Source organism: Erinaceus europaeus, chromosome 14 (genome assembly GCF_950295315.1).
Source record: "Erinaceus europaeus chromosome 14, mEriEur2.1, whole genome shotgun sequence".
Classification (NCBI taxonomy): domain Eukaryota; kingdom Metazoa; phylum Chordata; class Mammalia; order Eulipotyphla; family Erinaceidae; genus Erinaceus; species Erinaceus europaeus.
Genome location: NC_080175.1, coordinates 329,897 through 350,699, shown reverse-complemented (window position 1 = coordinate 350,699; position 20,803 = coordinate 329,897). Strand labels below are relative to the sequence as shown.

Sequence of the window (20,803 nt, the reverse complement as noted above, 5' to 3'; positions counted from 1 at the left end):
CCCTGGGCCACAGCACCTCCCACAGGGCCCAGGACCTGACACCCACCCACCTGGAGAGCACCCTACAGCCCAGTCAGCCTACCGTTACTCAAAGGTGTTTTCACTCTGACTTTATTTGAAGGCAAACATACAGACAAGTGAGAGTGTGGTTTCTGAGACAGGCTCTGGGCTGGCAGGCAAGGGCACGGGAGGGGGGCAGCCCTATTGGCCCCTCCAAGCTCACCAAACAGCGTCAGGAGACGCCCCTGGAAGGAGCTTCGCCCGCAGAGCCCAGGTCACTCCTTCCTGCTGGCAGGTTCACAGCCCCTTGGGGCCCAGGCCAGGAAGCAGCCGGACCTGGGGGCTCACTGTGCAGTGACAGCCACCCTGGGGGTAGGTGCCGGAGGGCCCCGGGGACCGGGCACGTGGGGAGGCACGCTCTGGCTGCGCTCGGCAGACAGACGCTCCAGACGTTCCGTGTAGAAGCCGTTGAAGTCGAGCCTGGGGCGGCGGGGGGAGGAGGGAGGAGGCACAGGCTGCATCCAGACTGCAGGAGACATGCTTGCACACACAGACACAAGTGCACACGTCCAGGTACACACACGCACACACATACCAGGGCCCAAGTCCTCATGGTCCCAGTGACACTGAGCTCAGGACTGGAGGCAGAAGCGCCATCCCAACAGAGCTGTGTAGAGCGAGTCCCCCAGTGGGGCTCCATCAACCCAGGCTGCCTCAGAACCTGTGGACAGCTCTGTCTGCTAAGCCTGAGGCCACAGGCTCAAGCCTTCCCAGGTTGCCAAGGTCAGCCCCTCCTGCAAACCCCACTATGCCTGCCAGCTCGGGCAAGGGGGAGCTGCCAGGCCCAGAACCCTAACACAGTACTGCACTCTGCTCACTCACCACTAGAGCACCCCCATACCCTCACTCTGCACGCACACTCACACTCTCCCATTCTCTCTCTCCTGCGGACACACAGTGAGCACACACACTCCTGCGGACACACAGTGAGCACACACACTCCTGCGGACACACAGTGAGCACACACTCCTGTTGACACACAGTGAGCACACACATTCCTGCGGACACACAGAGTGAGCACACACACTCCTGCAGACACACAGTGAACACACACTCCTTTGGACACAGAGGAGTGAACAGGCACAAAGGCCCAGAGGAGAGCAGACGCCTTCACATCCACCCTCCTGGCCACGGCCTCACGCCCTTCTGCTTGCCTGTGGCTTGCCCACCTGGAGATGACGCTGGCCATGCCGTGCTCACAGTCGCTGGTGCTGTACACGCTCAGCCGAGTCAGGAGGTCCAGCAGGTGTGCAGAGAAGTTCTTGTCAAACCTGTTGATGGTGGCCTCGAAGCTGGAGGCCAGCTGGGGTGCGTCCACGTGCTCGGCCAGGTGCTAGAGGACGGGAGGGCTGAGCTGGTACGACTCCCGGCAGCATCCCCTCAGTGGCTGAGTGGATGTGCCCCTTGGGGATGTGTTCATGGCGCAGAGATCAGAGCCAGCGGAGCCCGAAGGCAGCGCAGCAGGCAGGGCACCTGGCTGTAAGCACAGGCTCCCGAGTTCAGTCCTCAGCGTCACATGAGCCAACGTGATGCTCTGGTCTTTCACCCTCTCTCCCCGAGCTCACTCTTGTGTTATAAAATTTCTTACGCAAACTTCCTTTTTAGCTTTAAAAGGAAAAAAAAAAAAAAAAAAAAAACTAAGAAGCTGGGACCCCTCCCAGCACCTCTGTAGGCCAAGGCCAGACCAGCCTGCCCCATGGACCCCTGGGCTCAGTGCCACCGCTCAGGCTTTCGAGAAGACACGTTTTCAGCAAGGACAGGGGACCACGGACCTCGGGCTGCAGAGTGCACACTGGGCGGTGCAGCGCTAAACCAGAGCAGACCCACAGGACCCACCCCACAGGACGCGCGCACTGCCACGCCCGCTGAGCACAGGCCATCGGTGCAGGGCAGCCTCCAACCACAGAGGTGGGAGCAGCAGCGCCCACCTCCAGCAGTCGGCTCCTCCACCCGCCCGCCCACCGCCGGGCCTGCCTAGAGCCGACTGGCAGCCTGCTTTCCCCAGAGGGCAGAGACCTTGCGGGCCAGCTCTTTCCGCGTGTGCTCCTCCACCCGCTCGGCCTCCGTGGGTGGCCCCAGCATGGTGCCGTGCTCCAGCGTCAGGCGGCCCAGCTCACTGTCCAACTTCACGCTCTCTGTGAACCGCTGGGGGCAGGGAGGCAGGCTGGACGGCGCTGCCACGCTAGGCCGTGCCCGTCAGCCCACACCTCCCCTCACGTAGCTCACAGGCTGGTCCCTCCCATCTCTCTGCACAGGCTTTCCTCTGCGGGGACCCCCAAGACCCCACACATCCGTCCCGCCCACTGGGTGGGGGGCCAGGCTCCAGCCACTCTGGCCTGTGCCCTGTTCCCCCCAAACCTGCTTTCTGTTCTTCGGTCCCCTGGGGTCAGGACAGTGAGGCGGCGGGCGGGGCGGCGGGCACCTGCATGCAGTTGGTGAACATGACGCACACGGACATGAGCTTGGAGAAGATCCTGAGCAGCGCCGGGTTGGTCAGCATGCAGTCTTTGAGGCAGGAGTCCAGGAAACCCGTGTGGTGGCCCAGCACGTCGTCAATGTTGCAGGCCTGTGGGGACACCTCAGAGCCGTGTCCCCGGATGCTGAGTGCGAGGCCTCCCCGCCCCAGCACTGAGCTTCTGAGGCAGAACCCCACATCACGCTCACAGAAACAGCAAGCCGCCCAGAGGTCTCGGTGGTCAGAGGGAAAGAAAGGAGCAGGCGCTGGCCCCATCGCTCCCTGCCGCTGCCATCAGCGGCGGGAGACTTCCGGCAGGCGGCCACCAGCCAGCTGACCACTCTGCCGGCGCCTGGCCCTGCACACACGGCCGGTCTGGGGGCCTGCCCTGCTCACGCACCACACACGCCCACCCTCCCTCACACGGCTCCCGTTCAGGCACACGCACCCACCACCAGGTCCAAGGGGTCCGCGCTCTCCTGAGAAGGTGGGGACGACACCCCCTCCCTCCAGCCTCCGCCGCCTCGAGGCGCACTGCACCGCGGCGGAAGGGCCCCGTGCGCCCCTCTCAATGCTCAGCAGGGACAGGGGAAGCACGGTTTCCGCAGGCCCCGCGAGCAGGCGCAAAGCACGCGGAACCCTGACTTGCAGACAGGGGGTCCCAAGGTGAACGGAGTGACGTCCTGGTCCCCCCTCCTCCCCTCAGTCGCGAGCAGACTCAACAGGCTGAGGCCCAGAACTCACACTCCTCAGGTTCTTCTCCAGGACGTGCCAGGTGGGCTCCATCACCTCAAACATCATGTAGCACTGGATGTTCTGCACAAAGTTGAGCATCCGCTGCCGCAGCGTGAAGGCCCCCGCAAACCTGAGGGGGGCGGCCATGACTCGGGCACGCGGGCAGGGCCGGACGTGCCCCTCGGGCACAGGCTCGGCACAGATCCCAGCGCTGCCCGGGTCGGGAAGCACGCACACAGGCGGGCAGGCCGGGCTACGGAGCAGGCTGAGGGATGGCGTCCGGGTCCCCTAAGGGCCTGCCACCGAGCCACCACCCTCCCCGAACCCCGTTTACGTGCCCGCCTGCCGCTGCTGCCCGACTGCCCGTTCAGACACAAACACAGAGGATGAGGGACAGGGCACTGCAGCGGGTGCGGGGTTCCACTCATCCTGCGGTAGGCTGAGTCAGCACGTTTCTCGTGTCAACGAAGGTTTACGTTTACAAAGCTTAAATGCCACCCCGCACCTTCAGAGCAGAAGGGCAGAGAGGAGACACACAAAGTGACACTCAGCTGTCCAGGCTGGGCTGCCTGTTTCCACCACCCCATGTGATGCCAGGGCTTGAGCCAGCGCTGCCCACCGGATCACCTAGATGGCCATAAAACCATTTTAAAGGGGAGTCGGGTGGTAGCGCAGCGGGTTAAGCGCACGTGGCACAAAGCGCAAGGAATGGCGGAAGGATCCGGGTTCGAGCCCCCGGTTCCCCACCTGCAGGGGAGTCGCTTCACAGGTGGTGAAGCAGGTCTGCAGGTGTCTGTCTTTCTCTCCCCCTCTCTGTCTTCCCCTCCTCTCTCCATTTCTCTCTGTCCTGTCCTACAACAATGACGTCAATAACAATGATGATAATAACCACAATAATGGTAAAACAACCAGAGTAACAACAAAAAAACAAAAAAAGGGGAAAAAAATGGCCTCCAGGAACAGTGGGTTCGTGGTGCAGGCATTGAGCCCCGGCAACAATCCTGGAGGCAAAAAAAAAAAAAAAGTTTTAAAGATGTGAGGGGCAACCACTCTGCTGGGTGGGGTGCGCACGCTGGTACAAACAAACCGGCACCACGTGGGTCCGAGACCCAGGAAAGGTCGCCCGCCGCGGGGTCACAGCACAGCACTGGGGACAGTGCGCCGCCACAGGCTGGAGGGTGAGGACGCACCACTTGGCGGAGTGCAGTGAGCACTGCTTGGCAGCCTTGTTGCTGATCCAGACGCTGCACAGCTGCCGCTCCACGTGCTTGCAGTAGAACATGTGTCGGAAGAGCATCTGGTAGCGGGTCAGAGCTTTCCTGCGGGGAGGACACACGGGCTGGGCAGGCGCCCGCGGGCTCTGCCGCCCTCCGGCTTCTAGGATGGCACGCACACTAGCGCGCACGCTCTGGTGGACAGGCGGTGGGAGAGGGGACGTGGGGACGTGTCCCCTGCACCACGAGGACACAGAGTGGGGACCGCGCCCTCCGGGCAACCCGAGGCTCCGAGCTGGAGCCCAGGGACAGACAGGCACCTGTTAATGATCAGGGACAGAGGCCACTTGACCACGTAGTCGAAAGAGAAGGCTTCCAGACCCGTGAGTGTGAGCTCGGTGGGGTCTGCGTGAACCACGGCCTTCTCCTGCTTGGTCTCAATGGCCAGGACGCGCAGGAGCTGCGTGATGAGGTCGTGAGGCATGAGGTCGATCTGGGGGGAGACAAAACACAGCTCCCAGCACTGTCTCCACCCCCCAAGCCAGGCAGGAGTGTCCCAGACTCAGGTCAAGTCGCTGACTCCAAATCCTGGAATGGGCCTTCAAAGCCACCCAGCTGAAAACCCAAATCCAGAGACTGAGCTCTTCCTACTCAACTGGAAGCGGCAGAGGACGCGCTTTAAGATCGCCCCCTGGTGGCCCACACGACAAGTGCAGGGTCCCAGGGGCCGGCCGGAGGAAGGCGGAGCCTGTGAGCAGGGGCGGCAGCAGGGACCCTCAGCCTCAGCCGCGGAGTCTGTCAGCAATCACAGGCGCACTAGCTGCTCGCTACCCGTGGACACTGCCCAGACCGGCGAGCCCACCCTGTAATGCCGCCGCACTGGCACCCGGCTGCAGCCACACTCCCACCTACAGACCCCGAGCTACAGGGAGCAAGGACGGGTAGGAGGTGGAAATGGGCAAGACGCCCAGCCCAGCTCCAGGAAGGGACACACACGGCAGGACGTTCCTCCTTCTCTCGGCCAGGCCCGGTCAGGCCGCAGACCACGTCCCAGTCAATGACACAAAACCGAACGGGACAGAACTAGCCATCAGTAGCTGGAAAGGCAGAAAAGGCACAAATGCCTCAAAAAAAACCCAAACACACACAAACAGCCGCAAGTCAGGGGAATGCCGGGAGGGGCAGAAACAGCTGGGGACACGAGGAAGTGAAGACGTGTCACGGAGACTCTGCAGCGCCAGGCTCTGCCCCCGGGTGCTGGGCTGAGTCTGGGCCGATGAGCGGGGAGGCCAGGCTCCGCAGAGAGCTCTCTCCAGCTCAGGACGCAGAGTGGAAGCTTACAGGCGCCCCCACACACAAACGGGCTGAAGGCACAAATATCTGGCTTCTAGGATGCAGAGAAAGCGCGGCTGCGAGTGACTAAAAAGACCACGACAAGGCGTCGGGCGGCGGCGCAGCGGGTTGAGCGCACGTGGCGCAAAGCGCAGGGACCGGCGTAAGGATCCCGGTTCGAGCCCCCGGCTCCCCACCTGCAGGGGAGTCGCTTCACAGGCGGTGAAGCAGGTCTGCAGGTGTCTGTCTTTCTCTCCCCCTCTCTGTCTTCCCCTCCTCTCTCCATTTCTCTCTGTCCTCTCCAACAACGTCAATAACAACAACAATAACTGCAACAGTAAAGCAACAAGGCCAACAAAAGGGAATAAATAAATTTATTTTTAAAAAAAGACCAGGTTAAAGCAGACACCAACCTTACAACTCAGAAACACACACACACGCACACACCCACACACACACACACACGCACACACTCACACACACACACTCACACCCACACACACTCACACACACCCACACACACACTCACACACACTCACACACACACACGCACACACTCACTCACACACACACACTCACACACACACACTCACACCCACACACACACTCACACACACTCACACACGCACACACTCACACCCACACACACACACTCACACACTCACACACACACACGCACACACTCACACACACACACTCACACCCACACACTCACACACTCACACACACACACGCACACACTCACACACACACACGCACACACACACTCACACCCACACACACTCACACACTCACACACACACGCACACACTCACACACACACTCACACCCACACACACACACTCACACACACTCACACACACACACGCACACACTCACACACACACACTCACACCCACACACACACACTCACACACACACACTCACACACACACACACACTCACACACACACATTCACACACTCACACACACACTCACTCACACACTCACACCCACACTCACACACACACACTCACACACACACACCCTGTGGGGGAAAGAAAAGCCTGAAAGAAGCAGCCCCACTCTAAACCAGGAGAAAGACCAGCCTCTCCAGACTCAAAGGAGGCCTCGAAACTTGACATGAGGCTCAACCTGACGCTGTCGACTGGCTACGGAAGAAGGGCCAACGCAGGAGAAGAGGAGGAAGTGCCTGCCCAGGGGATACAGAGTGGGGCTCTAAAGACCTCAAGCCCAAGCCCCGGCACTACATGTGCCAGCCCCGCGCAGCCCTCTCTCATCACAAAGAAGAACTCTCTAAAAAGCTCGAGTGGTGGGAGTCAGGCGGTAGCACAGCGGGTTAAGCGCAGGTGGTGCGAAGCGCAAGGATCCCGGTTCGAGCCCCCGGCTCCCCACCTGCAGGCGAGTCACTTCACAAGCGGTGAGGCAGGTCTGCAGGTGTCTGTCTCCCCCCCTTCCATTTTCTCTCTGTCCTATCCAACAACGATGGCATCAATAACAACAGTCATAACTACAACAATAAAACAAGGGCAACAAAAGAAAATAAACACAAACAGAAAACCACTGAGCAGCGGCAGCCTAAGAGGTGACCCAGGTTCAGTCCTCAGCTCCGCCACCAGCCAGAGCTCATGCCAGCGGCCGCAGCTGGACACGGCACACACACCAACACTGCAGCGCAGCGCAGTCCCGAGCCCGCCGCCGGCGCCCACCTTGAGGTCGTCCTTGAAGGGGTCGGTGTTGGCGGTGCTCATACGCAGCGCCAGCTCCAGCAGCGCCTCCAGCCGCGTGGGGGTGATATCAGCCACCGGCTTCTTGAGCTCCTCCTCTGTGAGGTCCATGAAGTGCACGAAGAAGTCCCCCTGGTCCATCAGGAAGTAGCGCTTGATGGACCTACACAGGGCCGGGCGGGGCGAGTGGACGTCAGCAAGACCTGGCCGTGCCGGCAGGGCCGAGGTTCTCTGCAGCTGCATGGGGAGGGCCGGGCAGGGCACGCAGCAAGACCTTGCCGGCCTCCCCCGGGCACCGTGTCCCTGCCAGGGCTGCGACGGGCTGGCAAGCGCACACGCCCGACCGTGGCCCCAGGACAGCCCCACGGGCCTGGCCGGCGGCAAGGACAGGTCGGGGTGACGGGCAGGGGAGCCTGGGGCTGCCGGGCGGCGGGGGCCGCACCTCAGGTGAGCCAGCAGCTCCTGCTCCTCCATCAGGAAGTCCAGCAGCACCTTGCTGGCGTAGTTGAAGGCCTTCTCGATCTGCTCCACGTACGCCCGCTCCTTCAGCGTGTAGATGACCTCTTTGGCCACCGGGCAGGTGACATCATGACCGCACTCTCTGACCACGTTCAAGTATTTCCCTCAAGAGATTGCAAGCTGTTACATACACAGTAACTCGGGCCTGAGCCACTCACCAACGCCCTGCACGCACGCCGGAGCACACGCAGGCCCGGCTCCCGAAGCTTCCTGGGCAGCCAGCTGGCCCCACGAAGGCCCTGCACGGCCCTGGAGCTGCCGCGGTCTCTGTTTAGAGCTGGCTGCTGCCCGTCAAGAGCAAGACGGAGCTTCTGGAGTCTTTAAGAAGCAGATTCTAACCTCCCTGCTCCCGCACCCCACCGGCGTTTCCAAGTCACACCCCCAAGCTACGGCCAACATCCCAGAGTGAGTGTGACATCATCTGATGTAGTAAGAAACGCTGCCGGGCCCTGAGCCCCTGACGCCCCGAAGTGTCACTCAAGCCGTGTGTCCCTTTCAACCAACCTGGATTTATGCTAATGGGGTGATGCTGGGGACCCGGAAACAGCTTCAGGACGGGGCTGGGGCCCAGGACCATGTGACGGTCCACCCAGCCCAGCCTCGAGGAGCAGGGCTGGAGGCTGCAGCCCCCAGAGTGCGGCGACAGAGAGCTCCCCTGGCACTAACAGAGGGGCTCCGACCCCACGGAGCAGAGGCTCCCGCTTAGACCTTCGCAGCAGTCGTCACAGGCAGCTTGTCTCGTCCTCTCTCACTAGCCTGAACTCGCAGTACGAGAGGACACCACCAAACCTGAGGAGGGGCACGGGGCCCCGACCCTGGGGGACCTGACACCTGTGAACAGCAGGCCTGCCCAGGATACGGGAGACGGGCCCACGTGAACTCCAGGAAGACAGCACCTCACTGGCCGTGTCTGAGACCCCAGCTGGAGTCAGAGAGCTAGCTGTAGGGTGCGAAACCTCACAAGCTCGCCGTCATTTTTCCTACAAGGGGTCCAAGTTCTAGAAGGCCAACGGCAACGAGCAACAGACGGCTGGTCCCAGACATGGGGGCGGGGGCACGCTGTGCAGGAGGCAGGGCCGGGTGGCTGCTCACCAGTGCTGAGGATCTTGCCGGCCATCTTCTGCAGGAAGGACGGAATCTGCCGCTGGACCACCGTGTACCTCTGGTCCCAGTACTTGTCGTTGTAGTCCTCCTGGATCTTCTCCTTCCGCAGCTCGTGCTCCTCCACCATGAACTCGCTGGGGGGAGCGGGGGGGAGCCGGGGTGCCCCGTGGGAGTGAGGAGACCGCCCACCCCGCTCTGGGGCTCAGAGTGAAGCCCCGTCTACTGAGCTGGGAAGGCTGCCCCCCCCCCCCCCCCACGGCGTGGCTAAAGCTGCACCGGGAGGAGCCTGTGGTGCGAGGCTGGCGTCTGGGTCCCCGGTGACGACACCCGATTTGGACGCCACACACTTCCCCAATGCTCTGATCAAACGCCTCAGCGGAAGGGTTCCCTGAGCCGGGGCACCAGCCTGGCAGTAAACACACTATGTGGACTGCAGGGAGAGCCCCTCAGCCCGCCCCATGGCAGGGTCCCGGCTCGGCACGACAGCAGCCGGGGGTCCTGCAGGCACCTCACCTGTACGGGTCGTTGATGATGCCTCTGTAGATCCACTTCTCCAGGATCTCAAAGTAGGGCGCGCTGGCGGCCTTGGTGAGGTAGAGGCACAGCTCCTGCGCCTGGCTGTCCCCCGTGTAGCTGAAGCTGCGGTCGTGCAGCAGGCTGAGTGTGGAGCCCCCCACACACTCACCTTTGTCCACAGACGTGGCTGCGAGGGGGGAGGGGTTCAGTGCCAAAGCCCCCCCCAACCCTCTTCCCAAGGGCCTCCACCCTGGCCCCCTCCTTCGCCACGAGAACAGGGCTCCTTCCTGAGGTGACACCCACACTGTGCACCTGCTGGAGACACGGCCCGAGCCCCAGACCCTGCTGTAGCACCTCCCACGGGGGCTCTGCCCTACTCTCGCCCGCAGGGGCAGGTGGTACCCAGGGAGGCCAGGATGTCCACGGTGCGCATGGCCGGCTGCACGTAGAACCAGAGTTTCTGCAGTGACAGGAGGCCCTGCCTCTGCAGCTGCTCCAGCTGCGTGACCAGGATCAGGTACTCCTTCACCAGCGTGCGCATGGCGGCGGCCAGGGCGTGGTTCACCTGCCCGTACTCGAAGGAGGCCTTCTCCTCAATGAACCTGTGTGCAGAGGCAGCTGTGCTCAGGCCCCCACTCGGTGAAGAAGCAGAGATGCCCGTGCTCGGGCTGTTCCTGAGGGGTCCGCGCAGGACTCGAGTCCCCGAGGATGCCCACCCCAGGAGGCAGGGGCCGAGAGCAGCCTTTCTGAGAGGAAGACGCAGACGCAGACGCCAGGGAGCCCCAGGCTCTGGTGCGGGCTCCCGCAGAGGGTGTTTCAAAGGGCCGGGCGGCAGGCCCTGGCTCACACACCTGGCCACGGTGGAGTAGCTGGCCGCCACGGGGAGGATCCGGCTCACCAACTCCCGGATGGACAAGTCCAGGTTGGGGTCCACGAGGAAGGTGCGGCCCTGCCTCCCGGTGAGCGGCTGGGCAGTGACGTACCTGCCGTCCACCCCCACCAACACGTACAGCAGGTCCTCCACCACGGCCGCTTCCTGCGCGGCCAAGGGCAGTGAGCCTGCGGACAGACGGCAGGGAATGCGCCCTGCTCCCATCCCAAGCAAGCCCACTCACCACAAGCCCACTCCCGCAGGCTCCTGCCCTGAGCAATTGAGGAAACGACAGTCGACTTGCCTCTGACCCACCGGGGCACCCGAGGCTGGGACAACGGGCCCACCAGGACAGCCATGACACCCCCACCCCCCCACCCCCCCGGGGCCTCAACCTCCCAGGCTCAGGCGCTCCACAAGCCCCCAGAGAAAAGCATACACACCTATTGGCACAGCCACATCGGTGCTTGGGCCCAAACCGGTCAGGAAGTCCCCGGCCAGTGTGGGCCTTTCGTACACCCACGCTGGGAAGGTGGGGAGATGCTGGCCCAGGTTCTTCTTGTACTGCTTTTCCCGAAGGACCTTTCTTGTAAGTTCCAAAGACTGACAGAGACAATACAAAAAACAAACAAAAACCACACTGCTTGTACAGATACCTCAGCCTTAGATGAGCTGGACACGCAGAAGACCACGCACGTGTGGAAGAGAGATCACGGTCTCCGTGCCGTCAGGCTGTGGTGAAGAGGCCGTGCACAGCCCACAGCAGGGTGGAGTGCCGGCCAGACTGTGCCTCACCAGACACCAGAAGAGGTCAGCTCCGGGGCATCCACATCCCACCGTCACCTTTTCCGGCAGCGATGCGTGCACACCTGACTTGCTGCGTAGGAGACGCGGACGGGTGTGTGCGTGTGTGCGTGTGCGTGTGTCAGTGCTGCAGGAGGACAGGCTGGCAGCACGTGCACTGGAGCTACTCTGGAGGTGAGCACAGCCGGGGCAGAGGCCTGAGGGCGAAGAGGCGCTGAACTGACAGCGGCCACAGGGACAGTGCACAGCTCAGTGTGCAGGGGAGCCTCTCCCACTCACACCACCAGGCCAGAGCTAGTCGGAGACAGAAATAACCAGCCCTGGGGCTCAAAAGACCCAGAGAGGGGACCTTTAAAGTACGTCCTTACAGCAGCAGTTAAGACGGGGGCTGGACATCTGGCCCCGGGCCGGAACCCTGATGACCTCGTGCAGACGCCGACCCGAGACCCAGGGTGGAGTCAGGTCCTGACCGGGACCCTGCCCCAGCCTCTCCAGACTCGGGCCTGTGTGGGAGCACGTACCTGCTGCAAGGTGGAACCCATGGCCACGCTGCCCAGCTGCTTCCTCAGCTCCTCCAGCTCCTGCATGGAGATCTTGGAGGACACGGTGGCAGCACCGAAGCTGGGGGCGCCGCCCGCTGCAGCCGACGCCGTGAGCTCAGCTCTCTCTTTCGCATTCTGCTGGAGGTACTGCAGGGTCTGTCGCACAGACGGCTGTTAGGCCACCACGTCTGGGCCCCCTGCCGGCACAGACCCCCTGCTTCCTCTGCTAAACCAACAGCCGCGGGCAGAGCCCTGGAGGTCCCGGGCAGCAGCCCACGTGCCGCCAGGCGCCACGCCCCTCAAACACGAGCTCGAGGAGAGCTACAGACACCGGCCCGAGAGGCACAGCTGGTCCCCGACGTAGGGGCGGTCTCCCTGCTCTCCTCGTGCCTCGAGTCAGGCGGGAGAGGAGGCGGGCCCTCGGGGACGGCTGCCGTGAAGGCCGGCTCCGAGCCTCCTGCTCTGCTGCACCCAGAGGGCCACTCCCGGCTTCCCGTCCTCCGAGGGCGGTGGGAGGCTCAGGGCGGCGGCAGGCCGAGCTAGAAAGGCCGTGCCCGTGAGAGCACATGGCCGTCGGCTCCCGCGGAAGCCCGTGAGGGGCACACAGCGCGCCGTCCTCCCGCCCCGAGAACAGCCTCTCTCCCAGCGCCAGCGCCAGCACCTCTTTGTCTTCCGTGAGCTTCGACAGCAGGTAGACCAGAGGGTCTAGGCTCCTGGTGTTTTTAGACCTCAGTTCATCGTATTTCTTTAGAAAGTCTTCTGGAGTGCGAGAGAATTCGGCGATTTTAACCTTGAAGCACAGACACGAGCAGCTCGGTGACGGTCACCCACGAAGTGCGCACAAGCCTCCCAGGCCCACGGGGCGCGAAGGTGGGCAGGCCGGGGGGCTGGCGCCCGCAGAGCCCCACAAGGAGAAGGCTGAGCGGAGGGGAGGCCGCGCCCACCTTGGCACCGTGTGCCGACACGGTGGTGGTGACGTAGGGGGTCCGGTTCCTCTGCAGCAGGTCCGTGTAGGCCTCAGCCCCGTCGCCGCCCTGCACACGCAGCAGGCCGAGCAGCTCGCTGACGTCGTGGTGGATGCGGAACTCGCTCATGGCCGCGGCCGAGAGCTCATCGCCGTCCTGAGGTGAGGGGACAGGGCTGGGAGACCACGTCTCTGGGAAGCCAAAGCCCCCCACGCCCCCCGAGGCTGTGACAGGCCTCTTCCCTACCAGGTGGTGCCGTGTGGAGGGTGGCTGTCCCCACGCCTCTGCCTCCAGGCCTCCCTGCCTCCCCTGGGAGCAGACACACACACACACACACGGGCCCGGACGTGTCCCCCGCCCAGGGTGCGTCTTTCCCCGGCATGTGCCCGGTGGCGGTGGCGCTGCTGGTCCTGCTCACCTGGGGGAGCCCCACAGCGCCGGAGCCCCCATGTGCTGCCTGGGCTCCGCATGCCCGCTGGTGCCCTCACAGGGAGCGCAGAGGCCCCGAGAAGGCGCCCAGACTACGCCACGCCGCCAGGGACACCTCCCCTCGGGGCTGCCACGCTCGGGCCCGTCACGGGGGACGCACGGGGTCGGCTGCGGACCCCAGGCAGAGGGCGCAGCAAGACCACGGCCCGGCTGACGGACACGGAGCCTCACCTTCAGGGGGCGGCCAGGGGACGGGTCACGGCGGGTCCAGGCCGGGCGTCAGTGCAGCGTCCGGGGCGCAGCGTCCGGCGCGCGCTGCGCGCGGCAGTTTTGGTTTCGCTACGGAGATGGGACTTTGTCTCTGCTCTGAGGTCTTGCTTATCTGCGACAGAGGGGGAGGGGAAGGGTGCGGGCAGCATCACTCTGGCACCCGACACGGGTGCCAGACGCGGGTTTCGGGCTTGTGAGGCCTGCACTCTGGTGGCCACTCAGAGCTCCGGTGCAGCTTCACTGTCTGGGGGCTGTCCAGTGTCGGGCGCGGTGAGCGGGGACGCGCGGTGTGCGGTGTGCGGGGCGCGGTGTGCGGGACGCGCGGTGTCGGGCGCCGTGTGCGGGGACGCGCGGTGAGCGGGACGCGCGGTGTCGGGGCGCGGTGTGCGGGGCGCGGTGTGCGGGGACGCGCGGTGTCGGGCGCGGTGTGCGGGACGCGCGGTGTCGGGCGCGGTGTGCGGGGACGCGCGGTGAGCGGGACGCGCGGTGTCGGGGCGCGGTGTGCGGGGCGCGGTGTGCGGGGACGCGCGGTGTCGGGCGCGGTGTGCGGGGACGCGCGGTGTGCGGGGCGCGGTGTGCGGGGACGCGCGGTGTCGGGCGCGGTGTGCGGGGACGCGCGGTGTCGGGCGCCGTGTGCGGGGACGCGCGGTGTCGGGCGCGGTGTCGGACGCGGTGTGCGGGGCGCGCGGTGTCGGGCGCGGTGTCGGGCGCGGTGTGCGGGGCGCGGTGAGCGGGACGCGCGGTGTCGGGCGCGGTGTGCAGAGACCGTGCGGTGTCGGGCGCGGTGTGCGGGGCGCGGTGAGCGGGACGCGCGGTGTCGGGCGCGGTGTGCGGGGACCGTCGGGTGTGCGGGGACCGTCCGGTGTCCGGTGTCGGCGCGGGGCCGCGGGCAGGGAGCCGTCCCTCAGAGCCCGCGAGATCCCGAGGCTGCTCCCGCCGCGCACCGTAACCTCACCTCCGCTCCGCTCCGCTCCGCTCCGGCCCGCGAGGCGCTCTCCTCAGCCGCCGCCAAATCCCGCCAGGGGCGGGTCGATGGCGGGAGCGGCTCGTCACTTCCGGCCCCGCTTTGGGACGGGGGCGCACAGACCGCGCGCGCGCGCTCACAGATCGTCACTTCCGGCTCCGGGACGGTGGCCGACAGGCTGCGGATACGATGCAGCTGCCGCCCGCGGTGCCGGCGCGGCTGGCTGGGGCCTCCGGGGCGGCCGAGCCTCTGGCCGTGGAGCGGGACCCCAGGGCCGGGTCGGCGCCCTTCCTCTTCGCGGCGCGCCGGCTGCACTTCCCGCGAGACCACGCCTTCTTCGAGGTGAGCGCGAGGCCGGCGGGGGCGGGGCCGCAGGCGCGTGGGCGTGGCCTCGCGGGCGGGGTCCTGCGGTGGGCGGGGTCGCCGCAGGCCCCGCCCACACGGTGTGCCCACAGGAAGGGGACGTGCAGCGCCACCTCTACCTCCAGGATGTGCTCGCGCAGGTGACTGAGTGTCCCGAGAGGCCCAGGTGAGCGTCCCCGCCCCGAGACCCTCCCCTCCCCTCCCCTGTCCACCTGACCTGGGTCCTTGCCCCCTTCCCTGCAGCCCTGTACCCTCTGCAGCCCTGTGCCCTCTGCAGTCCTCGCCTCCCATGCACCCTCTGCAGCCCTGTGCCCTCTGCAGTCCTCGCCTCCCATGCAGCCTCTGCAGCCCCTGCAGCCCTCGCCTCTCATGCACCCTCTGCAGCCCTGCAGTCCTCGCCTCTCGTGCACCCTCTGCAGCCCTGCAGCCCTCGCCTCTCATGCACCCTCTGCAGCCCTGCAGTCCTCGCCTCTCATGCACCCTCTGCAGCCCTGCAGTCCTCGCCTCTCGTGCACCCTCTGCAGCCCTGCAGCCCTCGCCTCTCATGCACCCTCTGCAGCCCTGCAGTCCTCGCCTCTCATGCACCCTCTGCAGCCCTGCAGCCCTCGCCTCTCATGCACCCTCTGCAGCCCTGCAGTCCTCGCCTCTCATGCACCCTCTGCAGCCCTGCAGCCCTCGCCTCTCATGCACCCTCTGCAGCCCTGCAGTCCTCGCCTCTCATGCACCCTCTGCAGCCCTGCAGCCCTGCAGCCCTCGCCTCCCATGCACCCTCTGCAGCCCCTGCAGCCCTCGCCTCCCGTGCACCCTCTGCAGCCCCTGCAGCCCTCGCCTCCCATGCACCCTCTGCAGCCCCTGCAGCCCTGCAGCCCTCGCCTCCCATGCACCCTCTGCAGCCCTGCAGTCCTCGCCTCTCATGCACCCTCTGCAGCCCTGCAGTCCTCGCCTCCCGTGCACCCTCTGCAGCCCCTGCACCCCTGCAGTCCTCGCCTCCCATGCACCCTCTGCAGCCCCTGCACCCCTGCAGTCCTCGCCTCCCATGCACCCTCTGCAGCCCCTGCACCCCTGCAGTCCTCGCCTCCCGTGCACCCTCTGCAGCCCCTGCACCCCTGCAGTCCACGCCCCGCGTGCACCCTCTGCAGCCCCTGCAGTCCTCGCCTCTCATGCACCCCCTGCAGTCCTCGCCTCCCATGCACCCTCTGCAGCCCCTGCAGCCCCCGCCTCCCCTGCATCCTCTGCAGCCCCCGCCTCCCCTGCATCCTCTGCAGCCCTCGCCTCCCCTGCACCCCTGCACCCCCTGCACTCCTGCCTCCCTCCCTGGGAGCCCGGGAAGACTCATTCTGACCAGGGTGGGTTTGGTGTTGAAGGTGGGCTCAGTGTATCCCCAGGGTGCCCGGGCTCACAAGCCAGGTGGCCGTCGGGGGTGTCCTGGTCGGGGCCCGTGCTCAGCGCCGTGCCCCCAGGGTGCCCGAGTTCGCGTGCCAGGTGGCCGGCTGCTGCCGGGTGTTCGACACCCTGGGAGACTACGAGCACCACTACCACGTGCTGCACGACAACGTCTGCTCCTTCTGCAAGCGCGCCTTCCCCTCGGGGCAGCTGCTGGACACCCACATCCTCGAGTGGCACGACGCACTCTTCCAGCTGCTGGCCCAGCGGCAGGACATGGTGGGCACCGGGAGGCACCGCCCGTGGCGCCGGGCAGGGGGCGCGTGGGGCCAGGTGGCGCGGTGACACCGTCCTCTCCAGTACCAGTGCCTGGTGGAAGGCTGCACAGAGAAGTTCAGGACCAGCGGGGACAGGAGGGAGCACCTGGTGAGGAGCCACCTGTACCCCCCCGACTTCCGATTCGACAGGCCCAGGAAAGGGAGAGGGTAGGTGCCGCCCCGAACCTACGAGCAGAGAGAGGACGGGAAAGCAGGGCGCCGAGGCTTGCTCTTTTATGCCGGGAGTCGGGCCCCAGCCTGGGCCTCGCCTAAGGTGAGTGGCCTCACAGCCTCCCGCCGTCTGTCCCCCGCAGCCCCGCCACCGCACTCCAGTCCGCAGAGGCCCCGGTGGAGGCCGGGGAGGAGGCAGAAGGGGACGCCATGGAGGTCTGCCCGGAGCCCTCGGCTTCACGGCGGACCCCGGGCCACAGGTGAGTCCCACCCGTGGGGGCGCGGCCCAGGAGACCTCCAGCGGGCGGCCGCTGCGTTGGGCTGTCAGGATCTTGGTTCTGAGAGGGACGGAAGTGGAGGGAGAGGCCGCGGCCCAAAGCTCCCCCAGTGTGGTGGGCGCCGGGCCCCAGCCTGGGTTTTGCCCCCAGCAAAGCAGGCGCCCGGATGAGCCGACGTGCCAGCCTCACTCTCTCGGGAGAAGGAGTCTGTCGTCTCTGGGGGCCGGAGCGTGGGGCAGAGTGGACCTTCCTGCCCCCGCTTAGGGACAGTGCGGGAGCTTCCTTCCAGGACCGGCCACTCCGGGGGGCGGTGGGGCAGCATCTAGGGAAAAGGGGCCGGGAGAAGCGGAGGTGCCTGCCAGCGTCCCGGGCGGGGGCTGGGCCCAGGTCCAGGGCACCCAGGGGCCAGCGGGTCTCCCTGCGGTGGGGCAGGAAGCGTCAGCCCGCAGCCAGGAGGGAGGGTGCCCGCAGGGAGGCGCTCGGCAGCCGGCTCTGGGGAGACCAGAGCCGCACTGGGAAGAGGAGCACGCCCACCTGTGGGGTCAGGCCTCGCCGGCGAGGGAGCAGCTCAGCGACTGCTTCTCCTTCTCAGGGTCCCTCCCGCCGTCTGCTTTGGCCAAGGCGCGTCACGAGGGTTTAAAAGCAGCAAGAGGACAGGCAAGCGACAGTGAGGGTGGCGCCGGCAGCCACACCCGCTAGACCGTGCCCGGCGGGCGAGGGGCCGTGGGCAGCTTGCTGTGTGTCTGTCCTCGCTTTGGGCGGACCTCAGTGGAGCCTGATGAGAGATTTCCTGGGAGGCCCCGCGTGGACCTTCTGGGGCCGGGGGGCGGCCCCCGGTCCTCTGCTCGCCGGCACCCTGCGCAGAGCGCTGGGAGAGAACTCCGGGCGGCTCAGTGGCGCCAGGCCTTTCACCGCCCGCCCGCCCGCCTCCATCTTCACCTGCCCTGCCCGGCAGCTCAGCTAAGCGCGGCTCCCACTCCGGGGGTGTCACCTCAAGCCGGGAGATGGGGTACTGGGTGACCACACGCCCCGACCCAGTGGTGTGTGGGGTGCACCAGGCAGACTGGAACCCCAGGCTCCAGGAGCTGCTAGGTGCTGCCCCAGAAGTGGGGCCCTGCGTGCGCCCCACCCTCAGGCCAGGGCTGGCTCGCGGAACCTCTCCCCACCCCAGGCTAGACTGGGTGAGAGGCAGCCGTCAGAACTCAGGAGCTGTCCAGAACTGAGTGTGGTAAAGAACAGCGGGCGCTTTGTTGTTTGAATGGCGCCCAGCGGGCACTCGGTGCTTGTCCGCTCAGCTTCTTGCACAGACCCACCCCCTGGGCTTGCAGGGACCAGTCAGGGCTGAGGTCCATGAGCCATGGCTGCTTGGGAGGGAGGGCATGCGACGGGCTCTGGCCTGCCCGCCTCCACCCCGGGAAGCTCACCGCCCCTGCAGCTGCCAAGGACGGCAGACAGCTAAGACTCTCCATGCTGGCTGCTCGGGGATGTCAGAGCCCTCGCTGGAGCCCTGCACTCGCACGCCCCCCACAGCCCTCGCCCAGTGTCGGACTCTGCCTCTGCCTCCCTCTCCTGGCCAGTGAGATGAACGCACCCTTAGCAGCCGGGGAGGTGGCACAAGCCCCAGATTTGACTTGAGGTGCCACGTGGGCCGGAAGGACCTTCTGCTTCTCTCATTAAGTAAATAAAGCTGAGGTGCAGTCAAGGTGCTAAAGAGACTCTCGTCCGGCCGAATCCCACTCCCATCTCACAGCTCTGCTTGGCCCAGCTCACCTGCTTGCTGGGTGACAGGTTGTATGTGGGAAATCTGAATGTTTTTGTTTTCAATCGATATGTAAACTTTTTTTTGTATTTATTCCCTCTTGTTGCCTTTGTTTTATTGTTGTGGTTGTTATTGATGTCGTTGTTGTTGGATAGGACAGAGAGAAATGGAGAGAGGAGGGGAAGACAGAGAGGGGAAGAGAAAGACAGACACCTGCAGACCTGCTTCACTGCCTGTGAAGCGACTCCCCTGCAGGTGGGGAGCCGGGGGCTCGAACCAGGATCCTTACGCTGGACCTGGTGCTTCGCGCCATCTGTGCTTAACCCACTGTGCTACCACCTGACTCCTTATTTTTTTAACCAGAGCACTGTTCAGCTCTGGCTCCGCATGTTTTTCATTTTTTAAGATTTTATTTATTGGGTGGGGGTAGGCGGCATTAGGGTTATGCAAAGAGACTCTAATTCCTGTAGTGAGGCTCCAAAGTCCTAGGTTCAATCCCCCACACTACCGTAAGCCAGAGCTGAGCTGTGCTCTGGTAAAAAAAATAAATAATAAAATTAATTCTCCCTTTAAATTTTTTAAAAAATTTATTCATGAGAAAGATAGGAAAACAGAAAGACCTCTGGTACATGTGCTGCTGGAGATTGAACTCAGGACCTCATGCTTGAGAGTCCAGTGCTTTATCCACTGCACCACCTCCCAGGCCACTTTTTTTTTTTTTCTATTGGATAGGAGAGATGTCCCATCCCGCGGGACCTTCAACGTGGGTTAACTTAGGAGAGGGAGTGAGGACAAGGGAGAGGGAATGGGGACAAGGAAAGAAGGACAAGACATGTGAGAGAAATGAGACAAGTCAAGATTCTGATCAAGTCTGTTTATTAGCACCAAAGGTGCTGTTTCTAAGGCTGGGCAAGGGGGGAGTTAGCAGCTGGGGGCTGTTGATTGACGTGGCATGTTGTCATGGTGATCAGCCGTTATCTGGAAGGTCCTGGGTGATTCATGGGGAGATGGAGTTGGGAGACAGGAACTCATCTTGGCTGTGAACAAAGACTCTGAGGTGTGAAGAAGCAGGAACTTTGCTTTTCAGCAAGGCGTCTGTGAACAGACTCTGCTCATGCCAGTAGCAGCCTGGAGGGCACATGTGGCTCCCCACAGAGAGAGAGAGACAGAGAGAGATTGTGAGGGGAGGGGAGAGAGACAGCTGCAGACCTGCTTCGCTGCTTGTCCCCTGGAGAAGGTGGGGGGCTGGGGAGGAGAGGGTCCCCTGGGGAAGGCGGGGCTGGGGAGTGCCTGGGAAGGTGGGGCCCTTTCTTGTTGGAAGCCACCTCGTGTCACCCTCAGCCCAGCCGGTACGAATTTCACCCATTGACGGAGTCTCTTTGAAAACTATCTTCACATCTCAGGTGAACACCTTGCTGGATGCCAACACAAAACACAAAGATAAACACCGGTCCTTGCTGGGCTTCCAGTTGACCCTGGAATGTGGAAATCACAAACTCACCGCCTTCCCTGCACGTGGGGAGCCGGGGCTTGAACTGGGATCCTTGCGCTTCACACACGGTGTGCTTAACGCGTGCACCACCACCATCACTGTCTCTCTATTGGAGATACTTGTGAAGATAAGGCATCTCTTCAGTTCTGGAGAGATGTGGGATGCTCTCCTCTGACGCTGCCCCTGCTCCCTGCTCCCTCTTTGGACCCCGGTCCAGGGCTGCTGCCCCGTAGGCCGTATGGGGGAGCCGCTGTGGACATGCTGGTACAGGGGGCCGGGGGCCACGCCAGGCTGCTGGGCGTGTGCGACTGTGGGGTGGCCAGGGGCCTTTTCCACGCACCGTCCCGGTCGGCACCCGGCTGCACACCCGTGGCCAGGCCACCTGGGACTGCACCAGCTGGGCCCCAGTCCAGGTCCCGGCTCTGCACTGGGTGGACCTCGGCAGCAGGAGCAGCAGGGTAGTTCAGGCCCGGAGGCAAGTCCAGCCTTGGGGGGTGTGTGAGGAGACCTGGGCAGTTGCAGCCCAAATCTG

General features: G+C 64.3%; 2 protein-coding genes across 5 annotated transcripts; one reads left to right on the top strand and one right to left on the bottom strand.

The window, feature by feature from the left end:
* Positions 1–95: 95 nt before the first annotated feature.
* TUBGCP2 (tubulin gamma complex component 2) lies at positions 96–14,565 on the bottom strand. 3 transcript variants are annotated; one of them, XM_060171033.1, is made up of 18 exons: positions 14,512–14,565; positions 12,825–13,003; positions 12,542–12,670; positions 11,860–12,036; positions 10,978–11,137; positions 10,515–10,722; positions 10,066–10,265; positions 9,661–9,850; positions 9,136–9,281; positions 7,967–8,147; positions 7,507–7,687; positions 4,785–4,957; positions 4,441–4,569; positions 3,260–3,380; positions 2,483–2,626; positions 2,077–2,205; positions 1,230–1,393; positions 96–480 (listed from the first exon to the last, which is right to left on the bottom strand). In XM_060171033.1, exons 2-18 carry the CDS (start codon positions 12,972–12,974, stop codon positions 345–347), a joined length of 2,718 nt encoding a protein of 905 aa, XP_060027016.1. In that variant the 5' UTR covers positions 12,975–13,003; positions 14,512–14,565; the 3' UTR covers positions 96–344. The 3 variants fall into 3 exon arrangements, with proteins under 3 accessions (XP_060027016.1, XP_007533760.1, XP_060027015.1); XM_007533698.3 differs by lacking the exon at positions 14,512–14,565 and adding an exon at positions 14,500–14,510 and having other exon boundaries at positions 12,825–13,001; XM_060171032.1 differs by lacking the exon at positions 14,512–14,565 and adding an exon at positions 13,506–13,526 and having other exon boundaries at positions 12,825–13,001.
* An 80-nt stretch (positions 14,566–14,645) lies between these two features.
* On the top strand, positions 14,646–18,879 carry ZNF511 (zinc finger protein 511). 2 transcript variants are annotated; one of them, XM_060171036.1, is made up of 6 exons: positions 14,646–14,850; positions 14,964–15,037; positions 16,332–16,533; positions 16,615–16,680; positions 16,886–17,002; positions 17,613–18,879. In XM_060171036.1, the coding sequence occupies exons 1-6, from the start codon at positions 14,698–14,700 to the stop codon at positions 17,658–17,660; spliced, it is 660 nt and encodes a 219-aa protein (XP_060027019.1). In that variant the 5' UTR covers positions 14,646–14,697; the 3' UTR covers positions 17,661–18,879. The 2 variants fall into 2 exon arrangements, with proteins under 2 accessions (XP_060027019.1, XP_007533757.1); XM_007533695.3 differs by having other exon boundaries at positions 14,649–14,850; positions 16,615–16,739.
* The last annotated feature ends 1,924 nt before the right edge of the window (positions 18,880–20,803 follow it).

Coding starts and splice junctions, on each gene's coding strand:
- TUBGCP2 (XM_060171033.1), bottom strand. CDS start 12,974: ATGAGCGAGTTCCGCATCCACCACGACGTCAGCGAGCTGCTCGGCCTG. Junction 8,148..9,135: donor CGGCAAGATCCTCAGCACTG/GTGAGCAGCCAC, acceptor CAATCTCTTGAG/GGAAATACTTGAACGTGGTC. Junction 2,627..3,259: donor TGGAGAAGAACCTGAGGAGT/GTGAGTTCTGGG, acceptor GTGTCCCCACAG/GCCTGCAACATTGACGACGT.
- ZNF511 (XM_007533695.3), top strand. CDS start 14,698: ATGCAGCTGCCGCCCGCGGTGCCGGCGCGGCTGGCTGGGGCCTCCGGG. Junction 14,851..14,963: donor GAGACCACGCCTTCTTCGAG/GTGAGCGCGAGG, acceptor GTGTGCCCACAG/GAAGGGGACGTGCAGCGCCA. Junction 16,534..16,614: donor TGGCCCAGCGGCAGGACATG/GTGGGCACCGGG, acceptor CGTCCTCTCCAG/TACCAGTGCCTGGTGGAAGG.